The following is a 25,452-nucleotide window of genomic DNA, read 5'->3' as shown; positions in this document are numbered from 1 at the left end:
GCCTCCAAAAAGCTGCCATAACTTGCTGAAAGGTTTTGTGCTTAACAAAATCTGTTCAAAATTCTATTGGTTTCCTTGTTGAAAGCATGTCATTGCAAACCCAGATGTACTTTAGCTCCAAGATGAAAGGGCATTGAAGGGTGTGCCATTCTTGTGTAAGAGGATGAGACAGAGACATTCATAGAACAGAGAGAATGATTGTCCAAGCAAAATACTTTAACCAATTGTGACTTTTTTCCTACTTTATTTTCTGCCTTATTAAAGTCTCTGGTACTATACCATGCTTGACCTAGCTAACTTTTGACTTGGAGAAGTGGTTGCAAGCCTAAGCAAGTACTGCATAAAGCAGCTGTGCAACTAGAGAATTCTTCTTACCTGCTTCCACTTTGAGATTCCAGAGTCAATTGATAAAATTTTCTTCACTTAGGTGTAACTTCTCTAGAGCTGGGTTTTTATTCTGTGAACATTGTTAGTCTTGAATTCATACCATTTGCAGAGAATGTAAACATATTACTCTGCCATGTGTGTAGACTTTCTTGGATTATTTCTTGAATTCTTCAACACACTATAAAACCATAGGTATGATTTTAGAGTCAAGTTTAGTACCCAGCATCTCTGTAACATTGTACGACTTGCAGTACCTTTCTTAATATTTTAGCAAGGATGCAGTTATTTTAGCCATATTTCATTTGTTTGGTTAAGGAAGCTGCTAGGAAAAAAAATGTTCGTTTGGAAAAACATCTATTGACAAGCTTCAGCAAGTGGTGGAAGAAGTGTAAGGTCAAGCATTTGTAGACAGATGTTCTTAAAAATCTGGCATTAAAAAGTCTTTGGATGTATTTGCCGGCACCTGGATGAAAAGTCAAAAAGTTTGTTTAATGGCTTGAAAAGTTTTTCTGACTTTTCAGTATGTGGTGGCATGGATAATTTTATTGCCATAGATGTGGAATAAATTTAACTTTGTTAAAAATTTCAAAGGGTAGATATTTACCGTTCAGTACAACTAAATATTTTCATGTGGGTTAGGGTAGAAGATCTGATGTTGTCTCAGATGAAGTAATGAAAACCTAGTATTATTAACCTTATTATTATTAGTTATATGATGTGGGAGGGCTTTAACTGCCCCAGTCCGTTCTTTATGCCTAAAAATAGTAATAACATTTTTAACAGGCACATGAGGGAACATGGAGTCAGTTTGTGGAAAAACAAACAGATTTCACTTAGTGATTTCTCTGTTGCTGTGTGGATTCATGCTGATATCTTAATTGACCATTTAATGCTTTGTTCAGCAAATATTTCCTTCCTCAATGCAAAGCATTTCAAATGTGTTTTATTACCACCAGGGTGTTTTTTTGTATCTTCAACCTCTTCTAGTAATTAGCTATTTAAACACAATTTATAAATAAAGAATACATCTAAATGTGATCTGATTTTTTTTTCAAGCCTCTACCAAAAAACATGGTGTCAAGACTATGTGAGTCCAAAAAGGTGTGTGCTGCAGCTGATATGCAACTCCAGGTATGTGTTTTGCATTCTAGTTTCTACTCTCTATTCAGCACTTACAAAACATATTTTAGTTCTTGTAGTTTGACCAAAATTTTTATTTTAATGTAGATGTGTTATCTAAGTATATGCAAATTAATTAAAATCAATTAATTTTTATATTAATTGTTATGATTTTTTGCTGAACATATTCTGTCTGCGTAAACCTAAATGCTTGTATCTATAGGAAAATATCATGAAAACCACAGCTTTTGAAAATGATTGGATTATCAGAATTCCGAAATGTAGTTTAAGGTTGAATTCTTGAATTAATGGAATCATTTAAGGAGAACTTGAAGTAGAGGAAGTATTGTGTACCTTGGATCATTAAAATATAGTAGGACTGAGAGATACAGGCTACCACCGTAAAATCAAATCAGCATGTTTATTTACCAGAATGTGATTTCAGCTCCTCTTCTGCAGCTCCAGAGGAAAGTGGCCACTTGTCACATCAAAATTGCTGGCTGAGCTATAAGGATGAAAGGCTTCTCTCACAGTGTTAGGAGCAGTAATTTATGAGCCTTTATTTTCTGTGGGTAGGTGTGATTGATCAGTCATTTCCATAAACAATCAGTGATGCAGTTCTTCACAGGAAGTAAAGAAAATCAGACTTCTATCTAAAATGATATTTGGCCTTTTTCAGTCCTGCAACAGCAGTTCTCAGACGTGTACAGTAGCATTAGCATCCAGCCAAGTTTTTTTTAAGTGAGCATTTGACTGCATTTAGTGTCCTACAAGTTTTCGCTGTGTGATTTTTGTGATTTTCTTCTTTGTTTTGCCTTGAGCCCGAAGCATATAGTTTTTCCTTCTATAGTTAGCCTGGTGTTTAGGTGAGATAACTCTGCTAGTACCTTAGTGAGGGTTAGTTACTGAGATGTGGAAAGAAACAGATTTACAGATCTTTGGTATTTCTTCCTTTGAGAAGTCGCCAAATGATCACAGCCCTGTCTGCAAACATGAGTTGGGCTGAAGTTGATCTGAAAGAGAAACATTTGCAGTTTTCTCTGTGCAGTTGCTTAGAAGACTGTAATCAGAAGTCTGAAGTGTGGACCTGTAAGTTGTGTACATGTCATTTACACTAGTCAAAGCCAGACTGAACATTGATTTCAGTGTATACAGGTATTTTCCATTGGTTAAATTTAGTGAACTTTTGAATTATGCTTTCAGTGCAGTGCTGGTTGTCAGCAGCCAGTGTTGGCTGGGCAGGTGTTGCCTGTAGCTATACATCCATGACATGAAAATGTAACTGTACCCTGTCTGCAGATCTGATTTTGAAATGTACCCTGTTGGCTTTGAAAGATTCTCATAGAGGTATATGATAATCCAGAAAGAATGCAGGCAAGAATAGAAATAATTCATACAGGAGGTTTTTATTGAAAAAAATGATTCTAGATTGAAATAAAATTTATACTGTGAATGCTTAATCGTGGACCTTTATTCATGAGGGCACAACACATGTACAGCTGAGTAACTACCAAAGTGTTGATATTGTCTTTTCACATGCATCCATTCTGTCCCTAACAGTTAATATATTGATCTGACAGATTTCCTTTCAACTTTTGATATGTATTTGATATGATCTTGTCAAGGTTTGAGACCAGGTGGGCATTGTGGAGGCTAAATAGGCTTGGATATTGAGCAGTTTAAGTCACAAATACATCCTCAGGTGACATGGCCTCTCTATTCTGTGGTGCAGGAGACAGTGTTCCAAAAGGAGAAGTCATTGCATCAGTTGCTTGTGCTGGGGCTGTGCAATGCCCCTGCTGCTGTCAGCCCTCAGCTGCTCCTGAGGCCTCTTTAGGGTCTGTCTTGGAGTCACTTCACACCCCATGGCTCAGGGACACCCACTTCTGGTGGGCTCAGGTTCCTGTGGGTGCCTAATGATTGACTGGTGCTGGCAGTGATGCAGTGATTTAGCAGGTTGCTTGCCATCAAATTATTCTTGTGCAAATTAAGTTCAGCTAGTTTCAACCTGTGCCAAATGACCACAATACCATACTGAATAACATTAATAATTTCCTACTTTCAGCATTATGTTTTTGGAGATGCCAGGTGTAAAACCTGCAGAAGTGTGCACTCATTTCAAAGAGACAGATTGGCAGAGCTGTTCTGTTGAACAGTTCAGAAAAATAACTTCCCAGAGAAGTTGACTGCATGGCAAATACAAAGCTAATACATTCCATTTTAGAAGTGCATACTGTTACTCATACTGATTAAAAAGTATAATAACTAATTGAAGCAAAATATATTTTAATTTGCAGATGCCAAAGTATATATGTGCTGCTAGCTATATGCCTGAAAATATTGCGAATGATGATTCTAATACCGATCTTCAGACTTTGCAAAGACTATGTTCTGTATTGATGGCTAGATGCTCTGTTAGCTATATTAGACCTTCAAAATAAGAAAAAATGCTGACAAGTATTCCAGCAGTGTGGAAAACACCTGGATATTCTTCTGTGGTCTGCAGAAAATAAGTGTATTGGCACGTGGAAGTAAGAAGTATTGCTGCTTTTTCGTAACTATAATACCTCTGAATTTTCTTTTAGGTCGTGTAATCAGTTACTCAGACGGAAAGATAGGAGAGTCCATGCATCCTCTCCTAAGGCTTTTGCCAGGCAGATTGAATCCCAGAGTCTCTCAGTCAGTAATAACTGCACTGGAAAATGGCTGAGTGTGTGCATATTAATGCTGTTAAGCAGACAAAGAGCTAGAAAGAACTGGAATCAAGTGAAACTAATAAATACCAATGTAAGTGTAAAACAGAGATAGTATGAAGATAAATAACTATTTGATGGCGTTTTTATATTTTTAAGTCTTTTGGAGAAATGTGTTTTACTGAAATTAGAAATCATCTTCTATCTGCTGCTTGATCTTAAGTATTAGTTTGCTCCTCAGCAGTATCACCTAAAAATGTGTGGTCCTGGGATGTGTTTCCCTTTCCCATTTCAAAGGCTTGTGTAAACAGACAGAACTGTGGTTTGTAGATGGAAATGCATATGGGTATAAAGTTCATCCAAGTTTATTTTCAGGGATGGTTTTTTTAACCATGCTGTCCAGGTGGCCTGGCTCATAGCTTTCTTCCCACACTGTACATGTGCCAGGATCAAGGGAGAGCTTATAGCTGACTTCAGTGACTCATTTCCCTGTCACCACATTGTTCTTTAGGCAGAACATTTCACTGGCCTCCAGCTGACATTTCCCCACTTCCTAGCTGTGAGTTGAGCTTTTGCTCCTTGGCCACAAACTACTTCACTCCAAATTTCGCTTTAGAGAAGGTCCCCTGCAGTGCAGATGCAGTTCCCTCGTCTCGTGAGGAGCACTGAAGAGCAGCTGCAGACTGCTCCAAACAAAGATGGGAGATACAGAAAAAAGAGGATCGAGGCTGTGCTGAAGCTTGACACTGAAGTTTATTGTCAGATGCTGAAGTTCCTCGTGTTTGATTTGGGTTTTGTAGAGAGGAGAGGGGAAGTTGGTGTGAAATGACTACTGCAGAGTTAAAAAGGCCTAAGGTGACAGGAGAAAGTGAGCTTTTTGGGACTTACTGTCTGTGGGTCATACTCTCTGTCACCCTTGCTACCATAAACCTTTAGCTTTTGTAAAAGCTTTAGCTGTGTAAAAAATATGAATGGGATTCTAGTGACTAGGAATGCTAAGCCATTGTAAAGCCTCTTTCTCTTAGCTAAATAAGAGGGGAAAAGTGTTGTCGTTTTTGCAGTGTAGTGTAGATTTCTCTTTATAGTTTGAATCTGAACAGGTGCTTGCTGCCTACCCTGTGTTTGTAGATGGACAATGCTGAGTGCTTACATGTCTTGTTCAGTGTTGCTACCTGGGACACAAAACTTGCAATGTCATTAATGGGTGATTGTGCAAGTTGAGCCTTACTGACCTCTCTTACCCTCATTAGCCACGTAGGAAGCAAGCAGGAAAGCTAGGAGTAGCTCCTGCAAGTCATGGTTTATTCACCCCCCTACTTACAGCCCTCAGTTTTTCTTGGAAAAAAATCAATGTGCACATTTGTTATTTGTCAAGAGAGACTGTCAAAGGGTTTATCAGAATTCTGTATGTTAGAAGACAGCTTATTCAAACAGAAGGAATATACTCCTTTAGAAACAGTCACAATTTTGGTCAAACTACATGTATCCAGAACAAATAAAAAGATACTGAATTCTGATAAATTATTAAAGAGTTCAGAATTATTTGTACTAAAATTACTAATAAAAAATCTTTCCAGAAGTTCCAGGGGTTGTTTTATTTAGATAACATAAAACATCCAAACAACTTTTTCTCCATAAAATTTCGTGGTTATAGTTCCTGGAACAGTGTGTTTGTCAGTGGGGATGGTATTGCACCCTGGGAGTGTGACTGGCCCTGAATCTCTAGCCAAATTATTTGCTTCATTCCTTGCAAAAAAGCTTTTTGAGGCACCTCAATGTCAACTCTCCTATGAAATGTGCCTACCACAGGATGACCTGACCTCTTCCCTTAAACATCTGGATCCATCAAACTTCTCAAAAATATCTTGTGTTGCAGAGCAATGGGTGTCCTCTGTCTTACTTGCACTTCCACAAAATAGGAAATCTTCATACTGAAAAAAAAAAAGGCTGCAATCATTTCTTCTGTCCATGCCTGTTTCATGTTTTTTGTTACAGTGCCAGACTCTGCTTTGCTGTCGTTGCTTGGAAAGTCTTTTTAATGGTGCAGCTTTCCTGCTGTCTGAACACCTCCGTAATATGGTCATGCACCTGCATTCTGCTGTAGTTCACATACATAAAAATTGCTCTTGGAGCAATTTACTTGTGGCAAAGTACCCTCCTGGTGCAGTGTGCTTTGAGCTAAGCTGAAGCAATTGATTGCTCTGATGGTGAGAGCTGAAATAAAGGAAAAATCTGCCTTAGTACTATGCTGTTGCAGGGCTCTAGCAGAAACTCAGTAGCATCAGCAGCTCTGTATGGTGGACATGATGCTTTTACGTCAAAAGTTGAACTTTATAATCTTGGAGGTCTTTTCCAACCTCATTGATTCTGTAATATTCTTATGTTTACTGCCTAAGCCATAACTTGCCCCTGTAGGGGTGAAGTGTTCTCATGGCTGCATGTACACATGTGGAAACAGCTTATTTTGCAGTGTCTGCTTAAATAATGTGTCTGCTTAAATAATGTGTCTGCTTTAAAATGAATAACTTTAAAATATTTTTTTTAATTAAATCTATTTAAAAATACTTTTCTTGAAAAGGGGACTTGTTGGACAGCCTTAGGGACAGATCTTAATTTATTTAAAAAATGCAGACAATTTAGTAATCCCTGTGTGCTAAGTGACATAAACATGGATTTATGAAAGGTCATGGTGGTGGTTGGTGTTCTCCAAAAACCTCTTTCTCTCCTTGTATAACATTAGTATCTTATACGAATGATAGAAGATTTCTAGATTCCAAGATTCCAAGATTTCCAAATCGTATATATTTTAACTATTCCCTCTCCCTAGTCCATCTCTCATGTTCTTTTCTTTGTATCTTTTTTGGTTTTTATATGCCAATAACATATAAAATGTATTTTCTTTCTTCAGGTATTTTATGCTGTCTTGGACCAAATCTACCATGGTAAACACCCTCTAAAAAAGTCAACCACAGAAATTTTAAAGGAAACACAGGAGAAAGTTTATGGATTGCCATATGTACACAATACAGTGAGTAGCAATAGAATAACTGTATAAACTGCACCTTTTCTTTGATAGAATGTTAATACCCCTCCCTCTCCCTGACTCTTGCCCTGCACACTTATATGCCTCTTGCTGTATTGTTACATTGAAAGAGTTTTCTTTCTTTCACTCACTTTATCCAGAGAGAAGTGTGTTGGAAATTTTCAGCCCAAAATCAAAATTTATTAAATGTGTTTGTTTTTGTATAAGTGTAATCTCATAATGGTGAACTTCAAGTTTTGGCCTGGAACTTAGTCCCAGCAAAACGTACTGTGAATTTATGATTAGTCAGAAAGTCTATGTTTATATTTATTGAATGTAGAATTACTGTCAAGAACTGTAAGACAGTTTAAATTTCAGTAAAACAGTGAAAAATTGCATTAGAATAACATTAGTACTCTGTGATTAATGTTTGTAGCTTGTTTTGCTGTCCTTTGCTGTTCTTTCTTCCAAACTTGAGACATGTTTGCATTTAAATTTGTAGTCCAGATTTTAAAAAAGCCTTGAAAGTAAAAGTTGGGAGTTTAAAGTGAAGAGAATATATTTCTTCCTTTCATTTGATTTCAGAGCTAGACATCGAAATACAGTAGTCAGGACCAGTTTTGATTTTCATCTGTTATGTGGCCAGGTACTTACAGAGCAGACAGGGAAAACAAAGTGTTTTGATTATTTGAATTTTATCTGTTCTCTATACATTTAGATTCAGTATGTACTGCTAAGTCAGGCTTCTATATCTCAAGTCAGTAGTGTTGAATAAGAGTAATTCCTCCTTAGTGACGATCTTCACTGCATTAATGTGATTTTTCTGTAGCTACATTGTCTGGCAGGGCTGCAAGCATCCATTATTATCTCTTCCTGATGAACCCTAATTCTCTTTTACTACTCTTGACAGGCAAGTAAACTCAGTAAATATCCTCTGACTGTTGGGCCTCAGTCTTATAGTGCAGACTTATTTTCTGAAGTAGAGCCACAGCATGTGTCTTCAGCAGATGAATTTCTGTCACTCTCAGGCAAAGCTCACATAATAGGACAATTTGCATGTGTCTTCTTGTTACAGTGCTTTCCAAATGAGGCGTATAAACTACACCTAGTAAGTGAATGCTGCTGCACCTGTGGTACCTATTTAATGTAAACTTAAGCATCATGTGTTACATGCCAACAGTAGGAGGGATAGTGCAACAAAAGTCCTGTTGAGCGATAGGAAAATCAGTGCTGTTGAGGTCTGTATTTGCCATTCAGACAGGTTTTGCAGGCACTGGGGCAGCAGGCATTGCACACAGCAGTGTTTGCATTGGCTGCTGGATGCAGACGGGCGCGGGGGCTGGTGCCACATGCGAGGCAGAAAGGAAGTCAGAGGGAAGCACAGAGAAGCAGCACCCCACTAGACTTTGTTTGTCTGAATAATGCAAATCTCAGTTTCTGGCTGGCCATTGCTTATCTGTTCAGAGGATATAGAGTTTACTGCTGGCTCCTGGAGGATGAAATTCCACTGGGATTTCATTGCTCTGTTATTGAACCCAGAAGCTGATGACTGCCAGGCAGGGGGCAAGGAAATGTATCTGCCTGCTTTTTGTAATGTCTGGCAGGTTTGTTGCCAGAGGAGATGGGTGTTACTGAGTCTGGAAAATGAAGAGCAGTTTTGCACAGCCTCGATTCTTGAGTCCTTAAGATACCTTTAAAAAGCAAACAAGTCTTCCTTTTGGTTCTTCTAAGAAAGCAAGATAAAATAATCGTGGCCGTACTTTTTCCAGCCATTTCTTCCTGAATGTACATTGTGTCAAAATCTGTGCACTGTGGGGAATTCAGTACTCTGCTTTTGCCCCAAACTTTTCTTTAATTCATAGCTTATTTCTTATCTCTTGTGAAGTCAGTTTTCATTTATTATGGCCTGCCTTGCAGTTGATGATATTGTCTGCTTTTAGCGTCTCTCCCCTGGTCTCTACCTTTGTCCCCAGGATGCCCAGAGAGGCTTTTGAACATGTATCAGGTGACCCTTTGATCAATCTGAGACATGATCAAAGTTTCTCCCCGTAATCTGTTGCTTAGTCCCCTCATGTCCCCCAGGTTCAGACTTGAAAACTACTTTCCTTTGAGACCGTCATGAAAACTTAATGGTGTGCCATTGCTAGTCCTTCGCCAAGCATAATAATTCCTATCTCCTGCTGGGGGCTTGGTTCAATATTGTAACAGAAAATGACACACAGGATAAACAGACTCTGCAATGATAGAGGAGTTTGCAGCCTCCTGCAGTTACAGGAAAGAGTTCTCAATAATGAAGTGGTTGTACAGTAAACACCAGCTGCCCAGATCATCACACCTGTATTTTCTTTGTAAGTAGTTTTAGGTTTTGATTCTTATTCTCAGAAAATTATTATGGACTTACCTATTAATTATCTGTGCATTGTAGTAACCTTTTCTAACCTGGAATTTTGGTGGGAGATGCTGGCTTGACTGTGACTGTGAGGAAAAGTGGTTTTGAAGAGCTAGGCATAGTGAATCTGGGTTCTTTTTTAGATCATTGCCAAATAGTCCCTTTTGCATTTTTTAAAATTACATGGTCTTCTAATTGCCTTTTCTTCCAGAAACAACTGAATTTCTTGTGTGGTGCTTGAATACAAAGTTTGATGATGGAATTAAGCCACCCACATCATTATAATTATATTTGATAGGAGGCAACATGTTGGTATGTAGGTTGCCTTTGATATTTTTTGGAGCACTGAATAATTTGCTATATGCCTTTTTGTGTTAGCATATTAAAAATGCATATTAGTTCAGAAGGACCACTTTTGCTGGTGCCATAAAATGTGTGTCAGGTTACAGGTTTAATTATGGTTATGTAGTTTGGTCTAGAGTGCAAGTTTCTTTGGCAGCAGGGCCTATGGTTGCTAGTATTTGGAAAAACCAAAACACCTGTGAGACCAAAAATGTTAGCCAGCCAAGTTTGCCAACTGAAGACAAGGCAGGTATTGTCTGAGATACCCTAGAGCAAAGACGTGCATGAAAATGGTGTATCACCAGTGTGGTTGTTTGTCTGTCTTCTTCCTGCAGCTGGGAGGACTCTGCCCAGACAGGGATCCTGACCTTGGAAGGCTCCACCCAGGTCCTTGTCTTAACTTGCTATGCTTGTGTCTGTCATGTTCCTGACAAAGGAAATCAGTGGATGAGATGCAACCTAACATTTGGAGTGCTGGCTCAGGGAGGCTGTCAGGCACTATGGGAAGATGTGCTTGCCATGGGTGCTGAAAACACAAGGTTTTCATTAAGGGGGAACATGCAGAGGCACGGGTGTTTGGTCAGCTGAGGAGGAGTTGATGTCAATAGGCAGAACTGGCTTCTCTACAGAAAGAAAATAGTTTTTCCTCACACATGGCTGCCATGAGCCAAAGCCTCCTGTTTTGTTGTTGTTGAAGAAAACCTGTGTGCAAGAGAGTGTAGTTTTAACAAGGCTTACTCCTCAGCCTGCTGAGGTGTGGCTGACAGTTTGGGTGAAGTATCTTGTTGTAGAATCTACCAGCTGTGTCCTTGTGGCATCTGTTGTTTTAGGATTTCTTGTTAGGTTTTTGGAATGACTACTAATGTCCAGTTATATATAAGTCTGGTTTTGTATGTGAATTTCATGTGAATATGAGTAATACATATAAAAAGAATAAATAGACCAAGCAAGCAATGAGGCAGCTGGCTTAAAGTAAATAAGTGATAACCTTTAACCTTTGATGGTAAAAGTGGTTTTGAATTCTGAAACCTTAACTCAAGTGGTGAACATAAATCTTAAAATTATTGGTAAGGAAGGCTAACTAGTGGCTGCCTATTAAATTTTAAACTGTAATTTCATTTCATTTTTTTCTGTCTAAAACCTTCCAAAATTTATTTTAGATTTATTAGGCTAAACTGTGGTGTAACCTTAGAACCTAAGCAAAACTGAAAGCCAGATTAAAGAAAATGTAAAAAAAACCAGCTAAAAGGTAGAATGGGTGCTATTGGTGAAGAACTCTTAGAAAAACCAATTATGGGTGGCAGATGAGGGAATAAAATTTATGGTGCTAATCAATAAGATTCTCAGAAGAGCTCAGTGGGAGAAAAAGTCTATATCTGAGAAAGGGAGGTTATTAGAAAAGTAAAAACCATGTAAAAGTGCAAAAACCATTATACAGGGTAAGTTCTAATGAGCCAGAAGTAAAGCTGTGGAAGTTTCAAGCAGCTTAGAAACCAAACCCAGCAATAATGATTAAAAACAATGCATCAGAAAGAGGAAGGCTGCCAGATATTTGCTGGAACTGGAACACAGCTAAGTATGATGATTCAAAAGAAGTTATGTAGTTATCCAAGAGACTGAACCAAGGATGCAAACCATCCTGATGCACAAAAACTTCAGCAGTAAAGGACCAAGCCCTTTAAAACTTCATTAAGATAATAAAAAGTAGAAATCATTATATGACTAGAGATAATGACTAAAAGAATGCAAGAATTCAGAACAAAAAGGGCTAGAAATGCTGAGTTGCGAATTGCAAGAAGGTGATAGAATTCCATAGTTACTCAAGGAGTAAGAGGAGAGTGGGAGAAGGAACAATAAATGTCAGAAAAAAGCAGTGATATTCTATTCTGCCTCAGGATTTTTTGAACAATAAGTGAAATTTGATGAGATAAGTAATGCATGCATTTTTTGAGATGGATTGAAACAGTACTGAGATTACAGAATAAAATAGAGAGAATAACTAGATTAGATGTAGTCAGATTGTCAGAGTATTTAAGCTTGTCAAAACAGTCAGTGACTTGGAGGAATTATCAGTCAAACTCATGAAAAAGTAGTAGAGTTATGGTAACTGCTCTTATGAAGGGAGAAGTACTTGGGATCTGTAGACTAATTGTTCAAATTTTGTTGCTCAGCAAGTAGTAGAAGCAATTATTAAGTAGCTCGTAAGTACCTTGAGAACAATCCAGTGAGCAAAATAACCCCAGTTTTGTTATGAACTGCCTAAAACTGAAAAAATCCACTTTCTTCCTAAGACATTGATTGATCTTGGAAACAGGTTATAAATCATCAATAGCATAACTATGCTTAGTAAGTTTTCCGATACTTGCAAATCATAATTGTACAACCAAACTGTAGATTTGTGGCTGAGTAAACACACAGAAAACATGGTGACAAAGCAGGTGAAAGCTTAGTTTCAAAAAGGGACATTATAAGTGGACATCACCAGGAATCTGTCCAGACTGGAAACATGAACTCTGAGGAAAGTTAAGGAAATCCAGTATTTGGCTAGCAAAGAGAAATTTTTATGAGCACACATGAATGGTATTGAAAACCTTTATGAAAAATTATTTGGAATTGAGGCTGTGATTATTTGTTTCTTATTAATGACAAAATAGTAGGAGGGGGAAAATGATATAATTTATAGCAAATGTGACCATGGGTAGTATCTAATCTTTTAAAGTATTGTTAATTTTTTTCCTCATTTGTTGAAGAGGGAAGCAGACACCCAGTCTTGCATCTCTCTTACAGGCAGTTTTAAAGAAACCACTGTTGTAGATCACAGAGACATAAGTTTCATAGTAAACCAGAGAACCTTCAGAGAGGATGACTTTTCCACTTTTTCTCCCTCTGCAGTTACTTGAAAGGTACTGATGTTGTCATATTGCACTTTTTTGAGTTTTGAAGAGAGATGAAGTCATATGTTAGTACTCAACCCCTTGAAGTTTGTGTAACCCCTTCAAGATAATTTTTTACCTTGCCATGTTGGAAACTAAAGTTGTTTATACAGAGTGCAAATCCCTGGATTAGTTTTCATACGAGCCTTCTTAAAAGTATACTGTAAAATCAAGTTGAAGAGTCTGGGTCTGAGAAAAAGATTAATAAAGGCATGCACAGTGAACTCTGAGGAAGTGATAGTTCTATAAATAATTAATAGCTAAAAGCTATTTCAAGAAGAATGGTGCCCTGCTGAGGTCAGTATTAAAGTAGATGCTAGGACTTTCAAAAGCTCTTAAAGTCACCTTTCAAAGTTTGTTTAGGTTTCTGTCTTTGTGGAGTTGAGTTCATTTTATGATAAAGAAAATGCTGATAGCAAGTACTGTGAAGATTTGTTTTCCAGTGGTTATATGACACTATTCACTGGGCAGCTATCTACAGCACTAGAGTGTTTACAGATATCATAAGATATGAAGCACTTTTAAGGAAATTCTTTTTCTAAGTGTTAGCCCCATGAAACTCAAACACACTTTAGTGATAGTATTTACCAAGTAGTAGACCATTTTAAGGAGCAGTGCAAGAAGTAGTTGCATATGTCTCCTGTTAACATTTTGAATATATTTAGATATATTGTGCGTATATATGGAAACACAGTTTCATCTAGTTTGGTATAGCTCTGTTTTCATGGCTCACATGTTCTTTTTCCCCCCTGAGATTGCACTACTGGAGCTCTATTTGCAGTGATAGATACAACTGAATACATCACTGCCATGAACACAGACTGGAGAGTCTGAAATGAAATTCTCTTCATGCACTGTCCTTTCTATGAAAAGTCAAAACAGAAAAAAAACAGACAGAGGAACTGTTAGCACTCCTGCTTCACAGAAGGTGGCTGAGGTGGGGTGAATGTAATTTCTTTAAATTCACACTGCACTTGTGACAGATTAAGGATTAAGACTTGTGATCCCTTAAATCTGTTTCTGGAATGACTCTAGCCAAAGATAGTAAATAAACAGTATTGTAAACAGGAAGTGATTTCATCTTCCAGTTTTGGTTCAGATACTTTACTTGATTAAGTTGTACTTGCAAATATATTTTGCAGTTACCATGTTGTTTAGGGTATTTCTTGGTTTTTGTAAGGGTTTATCTTAAGCATCATTCATGATGTTTATTTTAAAATAATAGGTCAATACTTAAAATTAGGTTTAATTGGAAAAGTAGTATAAAAAATTTGGACTTCAGTGCAAGTCTGTACCCAGAGGAAACAGTGACCTGATTCTATTTATCTCAGGCTTATGAATTTAAAGCTTAGGCAATAATAGAAATTACTAATTCTAATTGAAGAGGGGATATTGCATGTGTGTGTATATTTGTGCAGAATTGCATGATATGACATGAAGGTTTTGTTTGAAAGTTGTGTGTTTGCAAGTTTCTTATATTTTACCTCAAAGACTGGTTACAATGTTTACTAGTAACACTGTCTCCTGACTTCTCCAAATAAGACCACTTAAAGGACACAACAAAGATTCCATTTTCATACCTCTTTGTCTTTTAAAGACTGTGAAGCAATGCAAATCATATGTACACATTTTTCATGTCAGTATTCTTTATCATCATCCATATCCCCTTCCCACAGTCCCGTTCTTGGGAGGAGAGAAGAGGGTATAAATAGTTCTAAATGATTTTGCTATAAGCAGCTCAAATGCATGAACAGTTTATAAATAAAAATGAAATATTTTTCTTTAAGCAATTCAAAGACATATGGTATGTATCTAGAATCACCTAAGTGGTTAATTGCATGTTAAATTCCTTTCCTCTTCCTTAGTGTAAACAACTGCAAAAATATTTACATTCCCTGCCTTGCTAGATTTATTTATCATTTTATAATAAAAACACGGAAGTGTTACAAATTGAAATCTTAATCTCTTGCTTGACTCGCTTTCTGAAATGTCAACAGTGTCTCTGGTTTGGTTTACTTTGTGTTTTCTCCATTCCTAACACAGAAAAGCACAGTCCTGGAAAACTGGAGAGTACTGATATTAGGCGAGTTAGAGGCGCAGCACGAGATGAGGTTTCTTGAAATTAGTTTTCTGTTCTTCCAAGCAAGATTAGAAACTGCAGGAAAGAAAGTGGTTCTTTATTGCATTTTATGATTAATGTGAAACTCAGAAGAATGATGATGTAATTCTGTAAAACTTAGAGGGGTTGAGGTCAAAAATCCCGAATGTAAGTTGACCGAGCAAGCCGCTGCATACCTATGGAGAGAGTTGTTTGTACAGTCAGGCAGTGCTCCAGCCTTTCCCCAGAGGTAGCTACTGGCACAAACAGTTTGCAGACTCTGCACTCTGATACTCATCAAACCATTTCTTCAAGTGAGAATGAGTCGAGGACATCCTCAAAGCACTGGCCAAAGTGTGCTTGTCTGCATGGCAGAGCAGCGTTGGCCTGGGTTTGCACTGGCACTGATAAACCTTGGCCTCGGCAGAGGGAAATAGCCTGTGCTGATTCCCATGCTAATCACTCTCCTCTCCTGGCTCAGAGGAACCAGAGCCTGCAGCTTCCCCTTGACTCTCAGGAGTTTTCCAGCCGTGCTGATAGCTAAGTTCAAGGGCATTAGGAGCAGTAGTATCAAGTTAGTGCCAGACACAAGGGGTTCTCCACCCAGTAACCGCTGAAGGAGATAAGTTGGCTGCTCCTTTGTTGGGTTTCCTGCCAGAATAAGATTTTAATTAAGAAGGGGGAGGGCACCAGATATCATCTCCATCAAATATTGTTCTTCATGGAAACAATACATCAGCTTGCTCATTGACGTAATTACTGTAGCACACATTTTGCAATTAGAAGTCTTAAATGACAAAAATACTTCCTTTAATTTAGTATTGGGTTTTTTCAGGTTCTCACTTGTGTTTTTTGTCTTAAGATGCAAAGCAAAAGGGACATAAATATACTTTAAAATACCTAAAGTCACAGCAGAAACTGTTTGAAGAATGTTTTGAAAAGTCCAAGCAATAGTTGAGAATTTCTGTAGGATTTCTTTTCAAAAGATGTAGTAGGATTTTGTAGCATTGATTCCTGATGAAATTAGTGGAGCCCCCAGGAGCAATGTTTACCCACGCTCAAGCAAAAGCTAGCTTAATATATATTAAGCTACCTACGGATTTTCTTTCAATTTTGTCTTTTTACCATCACATAGAAATTTTTGTATCAGATTATTTTTGTGACAATATCAAATTTAAAATTCTAATAATTGAATCCTAAACTAATGTAACCTGCAAAATAGTGTTGTTTAACTGATCCTACCACGTTGCTAAAAGGAATGAAGGGACTTAACTTTTGAATAGAAGATGGGAGGTGTAGTAAATTATTCAGATTTCTCCTAGAGCAGTAATCCTATCCTCTCAAAAGATAACAAGATAAATATTTCTGTCCTCCACTATAAAGGAGGCCTATGTGACTAGTTTGGGCAAAACACATTTTAAGGTAGCTAAAGTAAAATGAACTGAATCTTACCCTGAGAATGCATTTTACAGAGACTTTAAAAGAAGTCCTGATAAGGTGTGAGAATGCTAAAGTATCAGTAAGGTATTTTTCACTTGATGGGATGGAAAGCCATTGCACATGGAATTTTGGAAATGCTTCAGACATGGTTGTAAGAAAAGATTGATCATGTTGGTGGAAAGAAAACTTTGTTTAATAACAGCAGTGGATCAGTCACACACCTTTATTACAGTCTGTTGTGCTGAATAAAAAGCAGGCATGAACATGACCTGTGGATGGCATATTATCATAACCCATGGGCTATGCTGTAAAATGCACTGTTTTATAAACTCCTGGAATGGATTCATGGAACTTTTTGAAGTAAGCCATTACTCAGAGTTTCATTAACTTTCTAGCTGCTTACCAAAAATATAACATTTAATAAGGAGACTGCCCTAGTTCTACATGTCTAGCCTTTACCCTGTCCAAAAAGGAATGTGATACGTTGATATGCCTTTTTTTCTTTTTTTTTTTTTTAAATAAAGAAATGACTCCTTGTTGGAAATAAGAAATAACACAAGAAATCAACTCATAGCTGAATTTATTAAAATGAAGAAATGGAGGTTAATGGTACAAGGTCACATTTAAAGTCATTTGCAGTGATGGGGGATGTCTTTTTATTCATCATAGAACTTTTTAATGGAGCAGTAGCCTATATTCTTGTGTTTTTTGAACATTTTATTGATTAGATTGTAATCTCCTCTATATGAAGTAGGAGGAGAAGAAGAGGGGTGTTTATATGGGCAGATAACTCCTTCTGAATTGGGGTAGAGGATGGGTGTTTTAATGTTTAAATATATATTTTATAGGTGGCTAAGTCCAGTCATGAAAAGTTAATTGTTAGGACAGCATAGAATCAGAAAATGTACTTGAATAATGTAATGGGTTCTGGATAATATTGAAGATTTTGAGAGTTCCTGATCAGGAACTTTTTGTGAGGACTGGGACAAAAGTAGTGACAGGAAATGATGACATGCTAGAGTTATTCATGCTCTAGAGTGGGGAAAATCTGTACTAATTAAAAAAAATAAAATTAAATATAGGCTTCAAATTTCAGCAGGGAATAGCACTGTTTGTTATTGGTTTTGCTGTACTGCTGTTTGCAATAAGAAAACAACCTTCGTTTCAGTTTGACTCATCCTCCATTTCTGTTTCTCATTTTAGATAATGTCTTGTTGCGAATGAATTTTTGAAATTTCCACTTCATCATATTTGCAAGCCTCCCCAGATGCAGGGAGGGAGATGAGCAGTGTCATTCCTTAGTCTTTCTGTATCCTTTCCTTTTCTCTTTTGGAAGGAAGCAATGTGAAGTTTGTTAGTAAAGCTTAGCAGCAAAGACAACGTCAAACAAAATTAAGCAGAGGTTACAGAGGTCTGTTTTAGGTGCAGACTTTGAAATCAAGCTTTTGGTCTTGGATAGATTGCTGAGAAGTTGCTCTTTTCTCCTTGCTTAATTGTGATGCAGGAGTTCAGCGAACCCATTAAATGGAATAGTTGATCAGACTGGAAGTGCAGATGAGCTGGTTTAGGTGCAGACCATTAAAAGCCAGGAGCATTTGAGTGAACAGTGTAATCTGAGGTTTCAAGGAAGACATACTGTGTTAGTTACAGCTTACACGATTATCAAAGTAATTCCTTTCTGATGGGAGAGGTAGAAATATCCTTCCCTATGCCAAACACCTGGAAATTATTTTTGTTTGTAGCCTAAAAACCATTTCTGAGTATGTGAAACCAATTCATCAGTAAAGTTTTCCACATTCCAGAGAGAGAGTAGAAACTTCTAATCATAACTCATTATAAAAGAAACTGACATGTTTTCCTGCTTAGTCTCCTAAAAATGCAGCCTCTCTGCTCTGTTTCAAAATGTGCTTTTAGTTTAATGATTATGGTTATAATTAAGGGACTAGTTAGAAAAATTATAGCTATAAAGTATAAACATGGCAAACAAAATACTTTTCAAAGCAAAGCAGAGACTCTGTGTCCAAGCTGGATGTTGTATCACACTTGTGTTGCAATGAGACACAGTACAGTGCTTTACCTTAAAAAAAGAGAAAAAAAGTTAATAATTTTTAAGAATTTGTACCATGCATCAAGGCCCATAGGGAAATTGAAGACTGGAGATCTTTCATCTCATTTAACCTTGCTAGTCCTACTTTAGTTGTGTAGGTTACCAGTACAGGCTCAATTTCTTACCCATGGCAAATTCCATTTGTTTTGAGCACCTGTGTTAGGGTGGAGGTAACCATCTTGTAAAAAGTAGCTTTTGAATGGCTCTAGCTAACTTCGAGAACTTTATTTGTAGGTGTTTCTCAGGAAAAGTAGTGTAGCTAGCAACTTGTTTCTCATCAGCTGTTCAAAATATTTTAGATTATGAGGCATCGTTTGCTCTCCTTTCTTTTAAGGAAAAAAAACTAAGTAAAAGCCAAATATTTACTTTTTCCACCCTTTCAGTTTGTCATTTTTTAAGAATATACATACATCTTTTTGGGTAATGGAGAAGAAGATAATAATCAACACTTTCTTGAATAAAGAAGCATAATTTATTTCAGCTGTAAAAAAGGAGTTTGTTAATTACACTGTCCTAAAGAGTCACAAAGACAAATAGTTTTGGAAAATTACATATGTACTTTCACTTTTTTGTTTGGCTGTATCAGAATTTCAGCCATTGACTAGGATAAGAACAAGCATTTCACAGCCCATGGATTTAAATTTAAAACATCTGTTATGCTACATTATTGTTTATCTTTTAGTTCCTCTTTGAAACTCTGTTTTTTATAGAACCTGCAAAAATCATGACAACAGACATATCACAAGAATATTAAGAGTTTTGATTTTGGATAGGAGGACAAGATAGGGCCCTTGTTTTCTCTCTGGAGTTTCCTCAGAGCCAACATGGCAAAGAAGTTTCATATTCCTTCCTTTATATAGTCATCCATTCTCATTTCAAAAACCATGCCTGAGTCTGTTGGGAAACAGCATTTCAGTTTGGACCTACTTGCCTTTACACATCACACTGGAGAGGTGATGAAATCTTCATCCCTGGAAACTTTAGACAGAGCCCTGAGAAATCTCTTCAAAGCTGGCTTTGCTTTGAGTGGGGGTTGGACCAGATTACTTTTGGAGGTCTGTCACAATTTAAATTACTCTGTTGTTGTCAGAGAAATAAAAAGTATTTTGATTTCTGATAAGAAGATAAGGCTGATAGTTCTGATTTTCTTTGCTAAGAAAACATAAGGAAACAGTCAACACTAAACAGCATTTGAAAATATGTCTATCGTCACTTGAATGAGTCACTATATGAAGTAACAATACATAAATGAATAGCAATATTATTATTGGATTATAATATTGCTATAAACTGCTATAGATACACATTTAAAAATGTGCAGACAAATCTGTGAATTACGGCATTGCATGTGGATGGAATTTGTGTGCCTCTCAGATTGTTGCCAGGTAGAAAGCTGTATTTTTTTATAACATTAAGCACAGATCACTATTACCACTTTGCTTCTGACAAAAGTTACAAATCGAAATTTTCTGAGTGTGATACTGCACTTACCCAGATGAAAATTATAAAATATTATGTTACTTGTAACAAGGTAATTGTAAGTTTTGTTCAAGACCAATAGAGCTACACAGCTATTATCAAATACAAGTAATTTATTTTACTGCTTGATTTTTCTTCCCTTCTGACATTGTTTATATATAGTTTCAATCCTGATGATCAGCATATTAGATATACAGCATTTAAATTGAAAAATGCTTCTTCTGCTAAAGTGAGATTTATTTCTGGTGGCTGTTTTTGTTTCTTTGTTTCTTTTTTGTTTGTCATTAACAGTACCAGATTTCTTCCATCATACATGAGAAAATGCTGAACAATATAAAGAATTTAAAAGATAACATGGGATTTGGGGTTTTTGTCTTCTCACAGGCCTGGCAGCTGCGATTCAGTCACCTCGTGGGCTACGGTGCCAAATACTACTCCTACCTCATGTCCAGGGCAGTTGCCTCTATGGTGTGGAAACAGTGTTTTGCTCAGAACCCATTTGATAGGTAAAAACACAGAAATGTTAAATGGAATTAAATGCTAGTTGCTTCTGGAAAACATGAAACAAATGAGGTTGGTGAGCTTTTTTGACACAAATTAGTTTTTAGCGTTTTTCTTGATTTTGAGAGGACTTCAAAGCAGGAAATAACCACAGAGATAGATAGATACATAGATACATAGATACATAGATACATAGATACATAGATACATAGATACATAGATACATACATATTTTGGGACATGTTCATTGGTCCAAAAAATTGTGTCAATGTTTTAAAATACAGCTGTGTCAGTTGGGAGGCACCAAAATCCCTTTTAGATGTAATTAGAGTGCTTGAACTTCATAGATGCCTAATTGCTTGTAATTTTCTATTGAAATCAAAGCAACTGTTGTTATTAAACAAGCTTCATGTCACCACCTTCAAAGCTCAGTATAGCTATCCTACTCATTTTGCTTTGTGAAATTAAAAGGCAAATTGTGAGGTCACAAATTGTAAGCATTCTTATACCTTTGCTGAATGGTCAGGACATTGTAACAGAGAAACTTTTCCCTTTGGCACAATGAAGCCTGAAATGTTGTTTGCAAATTGACTTCTATAAGCACCAACACACACTCATATGTCTAGAATTTGTCTAGTTCAGTTCCTCATAGTGGGATTTTCAATGTAATTTAAATCTGAGGAGTCAACATGGCATCAGTCATTGTTTTGGGGTGGAAAATTTCATTTGATCTCTGTGAGTTCAGTAGAGATGCTAGAAGCAAAGCCGAGTGCAGGCTGGACAAGCTGTGTTTGCAGATGGCTCTAACACCTGTGTTTCTCCAGGGCAATGGGGGAGCGCTATCGGAGAGAGATGCTGGCACACGGCGGTGCAAAGGAGCCCATGCTGATGGTGCAAGGTAGGAGATAAATTATAACTCTTTTATTCCCCTGCAGAAGGAAGAAACTTCAGCTTAACTGCATTTCCCAACTTGGTCTTTGTAGTTTAATTATGATATTCCCCAGATTTATAAAAGAAAAGTTTAAGTGGACTGGTCATCACCTTTGCATTGTGGTCAGTAGAACTCCATGTGGTACGTGGAGTACACACAGACAGCTGTGCTGAAGTGTTGGAAAGGTTTGTATTACAAGGCTGTCTAGTCAATTCAGAATAAACTTGAAGGAAGATAGATTACATCATTTCTCAGATACAATAAAGCAGTAACTTTTCCATACATGGAAATCACAATATCTCTGGTTATTTTGTATAGAAGTTGAAGTTTTGGCCACATCATTTCAGTGTCATCAAAATATCTTTGGCTGTATCAGTACTTCAAGTGTACTTTTTCATAAAATGCATCTCTTACAACTATAATAAACAAACACAGTTCATTATTCATCTCACTACCATATTTGCTCTTGGAATCTGGAAAATAACTTTTAAAATCATTCATACCCATTGCAAAAATACTCTGTGTGCTCATACCTTAAAAAATAATGCCAGGAGAATGAAACAAGTTTAAGAAACTGCTGACTTTATCTCAAATCTGTGAAATCAGGGTAGAGATTTCCTGTGTAATGTTGCAGAATTCAAACCCAACATTACTTCTGCTGTTCCTAAGATGAGCACTTGCGAAGTCCTGGCACATCTTTCAATTTTCTCTGAAATTCTTGGTATTAAGAATGAATATCAAGTCACTGGCCTCTGGTCACTCCGTTTTAGCAGGCTGGAATTTGTGAGACTTTTTTCTACAGATAAGGAACATAGTGGTAATGTGTCTGTATTTCATCATGAGATTGGCACAGTTTCATGACTGGAACATTTCAGTTCTTTGACCCATCTGTTTATATCTGAGGCCATGACCTCTGCTCTCCTTAGACCCATCATGTATTAAGCAACTATATATTCTTTAGGTTGTCGATTGATGTTTCTGATCTATAGGGTCACTTTTCATTCAGTATGACTTCCCAAACTTCTCTTTACTGTTCTTGAAGAATTTGTGTTTGTAACCTTGAAAACTGTACTAACTGTAGCCCAGAACTGTAGATTAAGAAGTTGCAAGACAGGAATGTGCATCTTTACAAGCATATCCAATTTCTGCATTGTAAGTCATATGCTGAAGAAAGAAAAAATGTTTTTAAACACCAGATGTGCTTATGATCTCCTCTCTTTCTGGGATGTATTCTTTATTTTACTGAGCATGGAATTTTCCTGGAATGTCCTGGGAATTATGTTGAAGTTGCTGGCAGTGTACTGAATCAAGTACTGTTTGAATGAAGTTTCAGAATTTATCTGTGGATGGTCTTACAGAAAAATCTGTGGAAGTAAAACTGGCTTTCCCTCTTGCATATGATAGGCTCTTATGGGAGGCAGTGTCAAAGGACTCACTGAAGTCTGAGGAGGTGATGTGCACTGCTCTCCCCTTTTCTGCCAGGCCAGTTATTTCATCATATAAGGTTATCAAGTTATTTAAGCATGACATGTCTCTGGTGAATCCATGGTGACTATTCCTCGTTTTTCCGCTGTTCATGAGTCTAAAATCAGTTTCCAGGATTAGCTAGTCCAGCACCTTCCTAGGAACTGAGTTGAAACTGAAGAGCCTCAGTTGATTGGGTTCTGCTGCTTGTTCTTCCTGAAGATACACATGACTTTTGCTTTCTTCCAGTCTTTTGGTACCTCTGCTATTTTAATAGATTACTGAGAGTTGCCTAACAATGCCATCTGCCAGCTCCCTTTGCACTCAGGTGTGCATCCTGCCAGGGCCTGTGGGCTTGTTTATGCCCAGTTTTCTTAAGTGTACCATGATCTGATCCTCCTCCATCAAAGATACACCTTCCTTGCTTCAGAGTATCTCTCTGGACACTTTTGTATTCTGAAATTCACTTTTAAACACTCTTTATACAGAAATCCTAACTGATATTCAAGATCATAAAAATAACCGGTGTTCATCAGCAGATTCTTTGTCTGTGCATATCACGATGTTCATTTGCACACAGTAAAAGTAGTTAAGTAGAAAACTTAACAGACATGCTTGAACGAATCCCTGAAGAATGAAATCAGGGTGACTCAGGTGTTTTGACAAGACAATAACTTGATTGCTGATTTGGGATTATTAGAAGCTAAATCATAGAACACACCTGATGAAGAAAGTTATAATTGTACATGATTGGTCTGTATTTATTACAAAAAAAGAGAATTTATGGAGAAAAGTAGGAACATTCAATTTGTTTAGGTTCAATGAGTTTCTGATTCCTCTTGCTGCTTCTTTTTTCATTATCGATATTCCAGGCTACTTGATCTCCATCTCCTCTTGGTTTCCATCAGTTGCAAAACTGCTCCCCTAGCAAATAACAGAACATATCTGATTAGAGACAGATTCCACCAAACTTTAAAGCTTGTTGATTTTACTCGTCCTCAGAGAAACAGCCCAGATTCCACACTCACTAGTGCCCTGTTTCAAAAAGTTCTTCAGGTTGTTATTTCAGGTGTTTTTTTATATGGGCTTGCACATGTCTGGCTTTCGGATGCACATCTGCAGCCTCACCCTTGAAGTGCTTCCATACCTCATTAGGAAGTTAGCCATGTTCATGGGCTGTTTGATAGCAGGTTACTTCACGAGTACATTTCATTTATGCAGTTTCTTTGTTATGATTTTCTTCTCAGAAGCTATCTATTGTCTTTCTTTTGTGTTTGGATGTGACCCTAGCTTTTCATCTTTCTCCAACATGATTCCATAGATGTACTGATAAGGAAAGATAAAGGATCTGACCTGTGGAGTTACTGACAAGGTTCCTGTTGGAACTAGTCTTTAATTAGGAAACACAATATACTTCTTTTGTTGTTGTTGTTTGCATTTGATTCTCTTGGTATTTGTTTCCTTTAAAAAAACCAAAAATCATAGAGGTTTTTTGAAAACTTTTTAAACACTTTCTGAAGTGACCCTTTTTATCTCACACCCTTGATAGTCAATGAAATACAGAAATAGTCACAAATATGGCTATCAGGAGCAATTGAAAATGGGTGGACAGTGCTTTGTCCAACAAAGGCTCATTTTCTTTTAATTTTTCATTAGAGTAAAAAAGACATTTTGAGAAGAACTTGATTCCTCTGTCATTTTGTGTTGACTACGTGGCTCTTGCAGATTTTCTCCTTCCTAGGACTACATTGCATTAGGGATTCCAAATTCCTTTGAAGTTATATAACCCAGGTGTCCCTTCCAGGTCCAGTTGTGTGCTGGTTGCAGGTCTGAACAAGATTCAGGTGTGCACCATTCCTCCCTCTCTGCCTTGGCACTCCCTGGCTGGAAAGAAACCCAGGTGCATAGGCAGAAAGTGAATTGCAGTGTGAAAACTGCTGGGTTGGATGTTTTGGGAACTGAGAGCATGGAACATATCCTGGAGTGCACTTCTGCTGCAGCCACATTGCCCTTGGGGCTGCTGAAGAAGTCCTCGTGCAAAATGCGTGTGAGGTGTTCTTGCTTTGTTGATGCCACTAATATTACATTGCAGACAGTCATACTCAGCTCTGTGCCTACATGGTAACCGAACCAGCTGGCTGTGTAAGTAAACACCATTTGCTCCAATGCTGTTTGAAATTTTGCTTTTCCATGCCTCAGACTGTACTTCATGGAGTAATTATAATTTGAAGAGACTGCAAAAATCTTCACATAATGCTTGTATGTCTCTTTGAAAGGGTAAGAAATACGCATAAATCCTAGAAGGATTGATGTGAACAGCAACATATGTTAGCTCAAAGTACATGGGCCTAAAGTAATTAGTGTTCAGGGGAGCAGAGGCCAAATTTTGCCACAGGCTTTATTCTTCTCTCAATTTTCAGTGATTGTAGGTTATAGCTAACCATCTCTCAAAAGGGCGTGGTTAACCACAGTGCTGTAATGTGAAAGAAACTTCAAAGCAGCAAAGATAAGCTATGCAGTTGCCTTAGGCTTGGGAGAAACTGAGCT

The 25,452-nt window shown here is 37.3% G+C and overlaps 1 protein-coding gene across 1 annotated transcript in view; it reads left to right on the top strand.

Moving 5' to 3' along the window:
* The window catches only part of MIPEP (mitochondrial intermediate peptidase), a 65,876-nt gene that overhangs the window by 37,438 nt on the left and 2,986 nt on the right, over positions 1-25,452 (top strand). Inside the window, exons 15-18 of the mRNA XM_063394681.1 lie at positions 1,444-1,518; positions 7,108-7,227; positions 20,394-20,515; positions 21,335-21,408. Coding sequence (XP_063250751.1) covers positions 1,444-1,518; positions 7,108-7,227; positions 20,394-20,515; positions 21,335-21,408 — 391 coding nt within the window. The remainder of the gene's footprint in view (positions 1-1,443; positions 1,519-7,107; positions 7,228-20,393; positions 20,516-21,334; positions 21,409-25,452) is intronic.

This window comes from Prinia subflava, chromosome 3 (genome assembly GCF_021018805.1).
Source record: "Prinia subflava isolate CZ2003 ecotype Zambia chromosome 3, Cam_Psub_1.2, whole genome shotgun sequence".
Classification (NCBI taxonomy): domain Eukaryota; kingdom Metazoa; phylum Chordata; class Aves; order Passeriformes; family Cisticolidae; genus Prinia; species Prinia subflava.
This window is presented reverse-complemented; position numbering and strand designations above follow the sequence as displayed.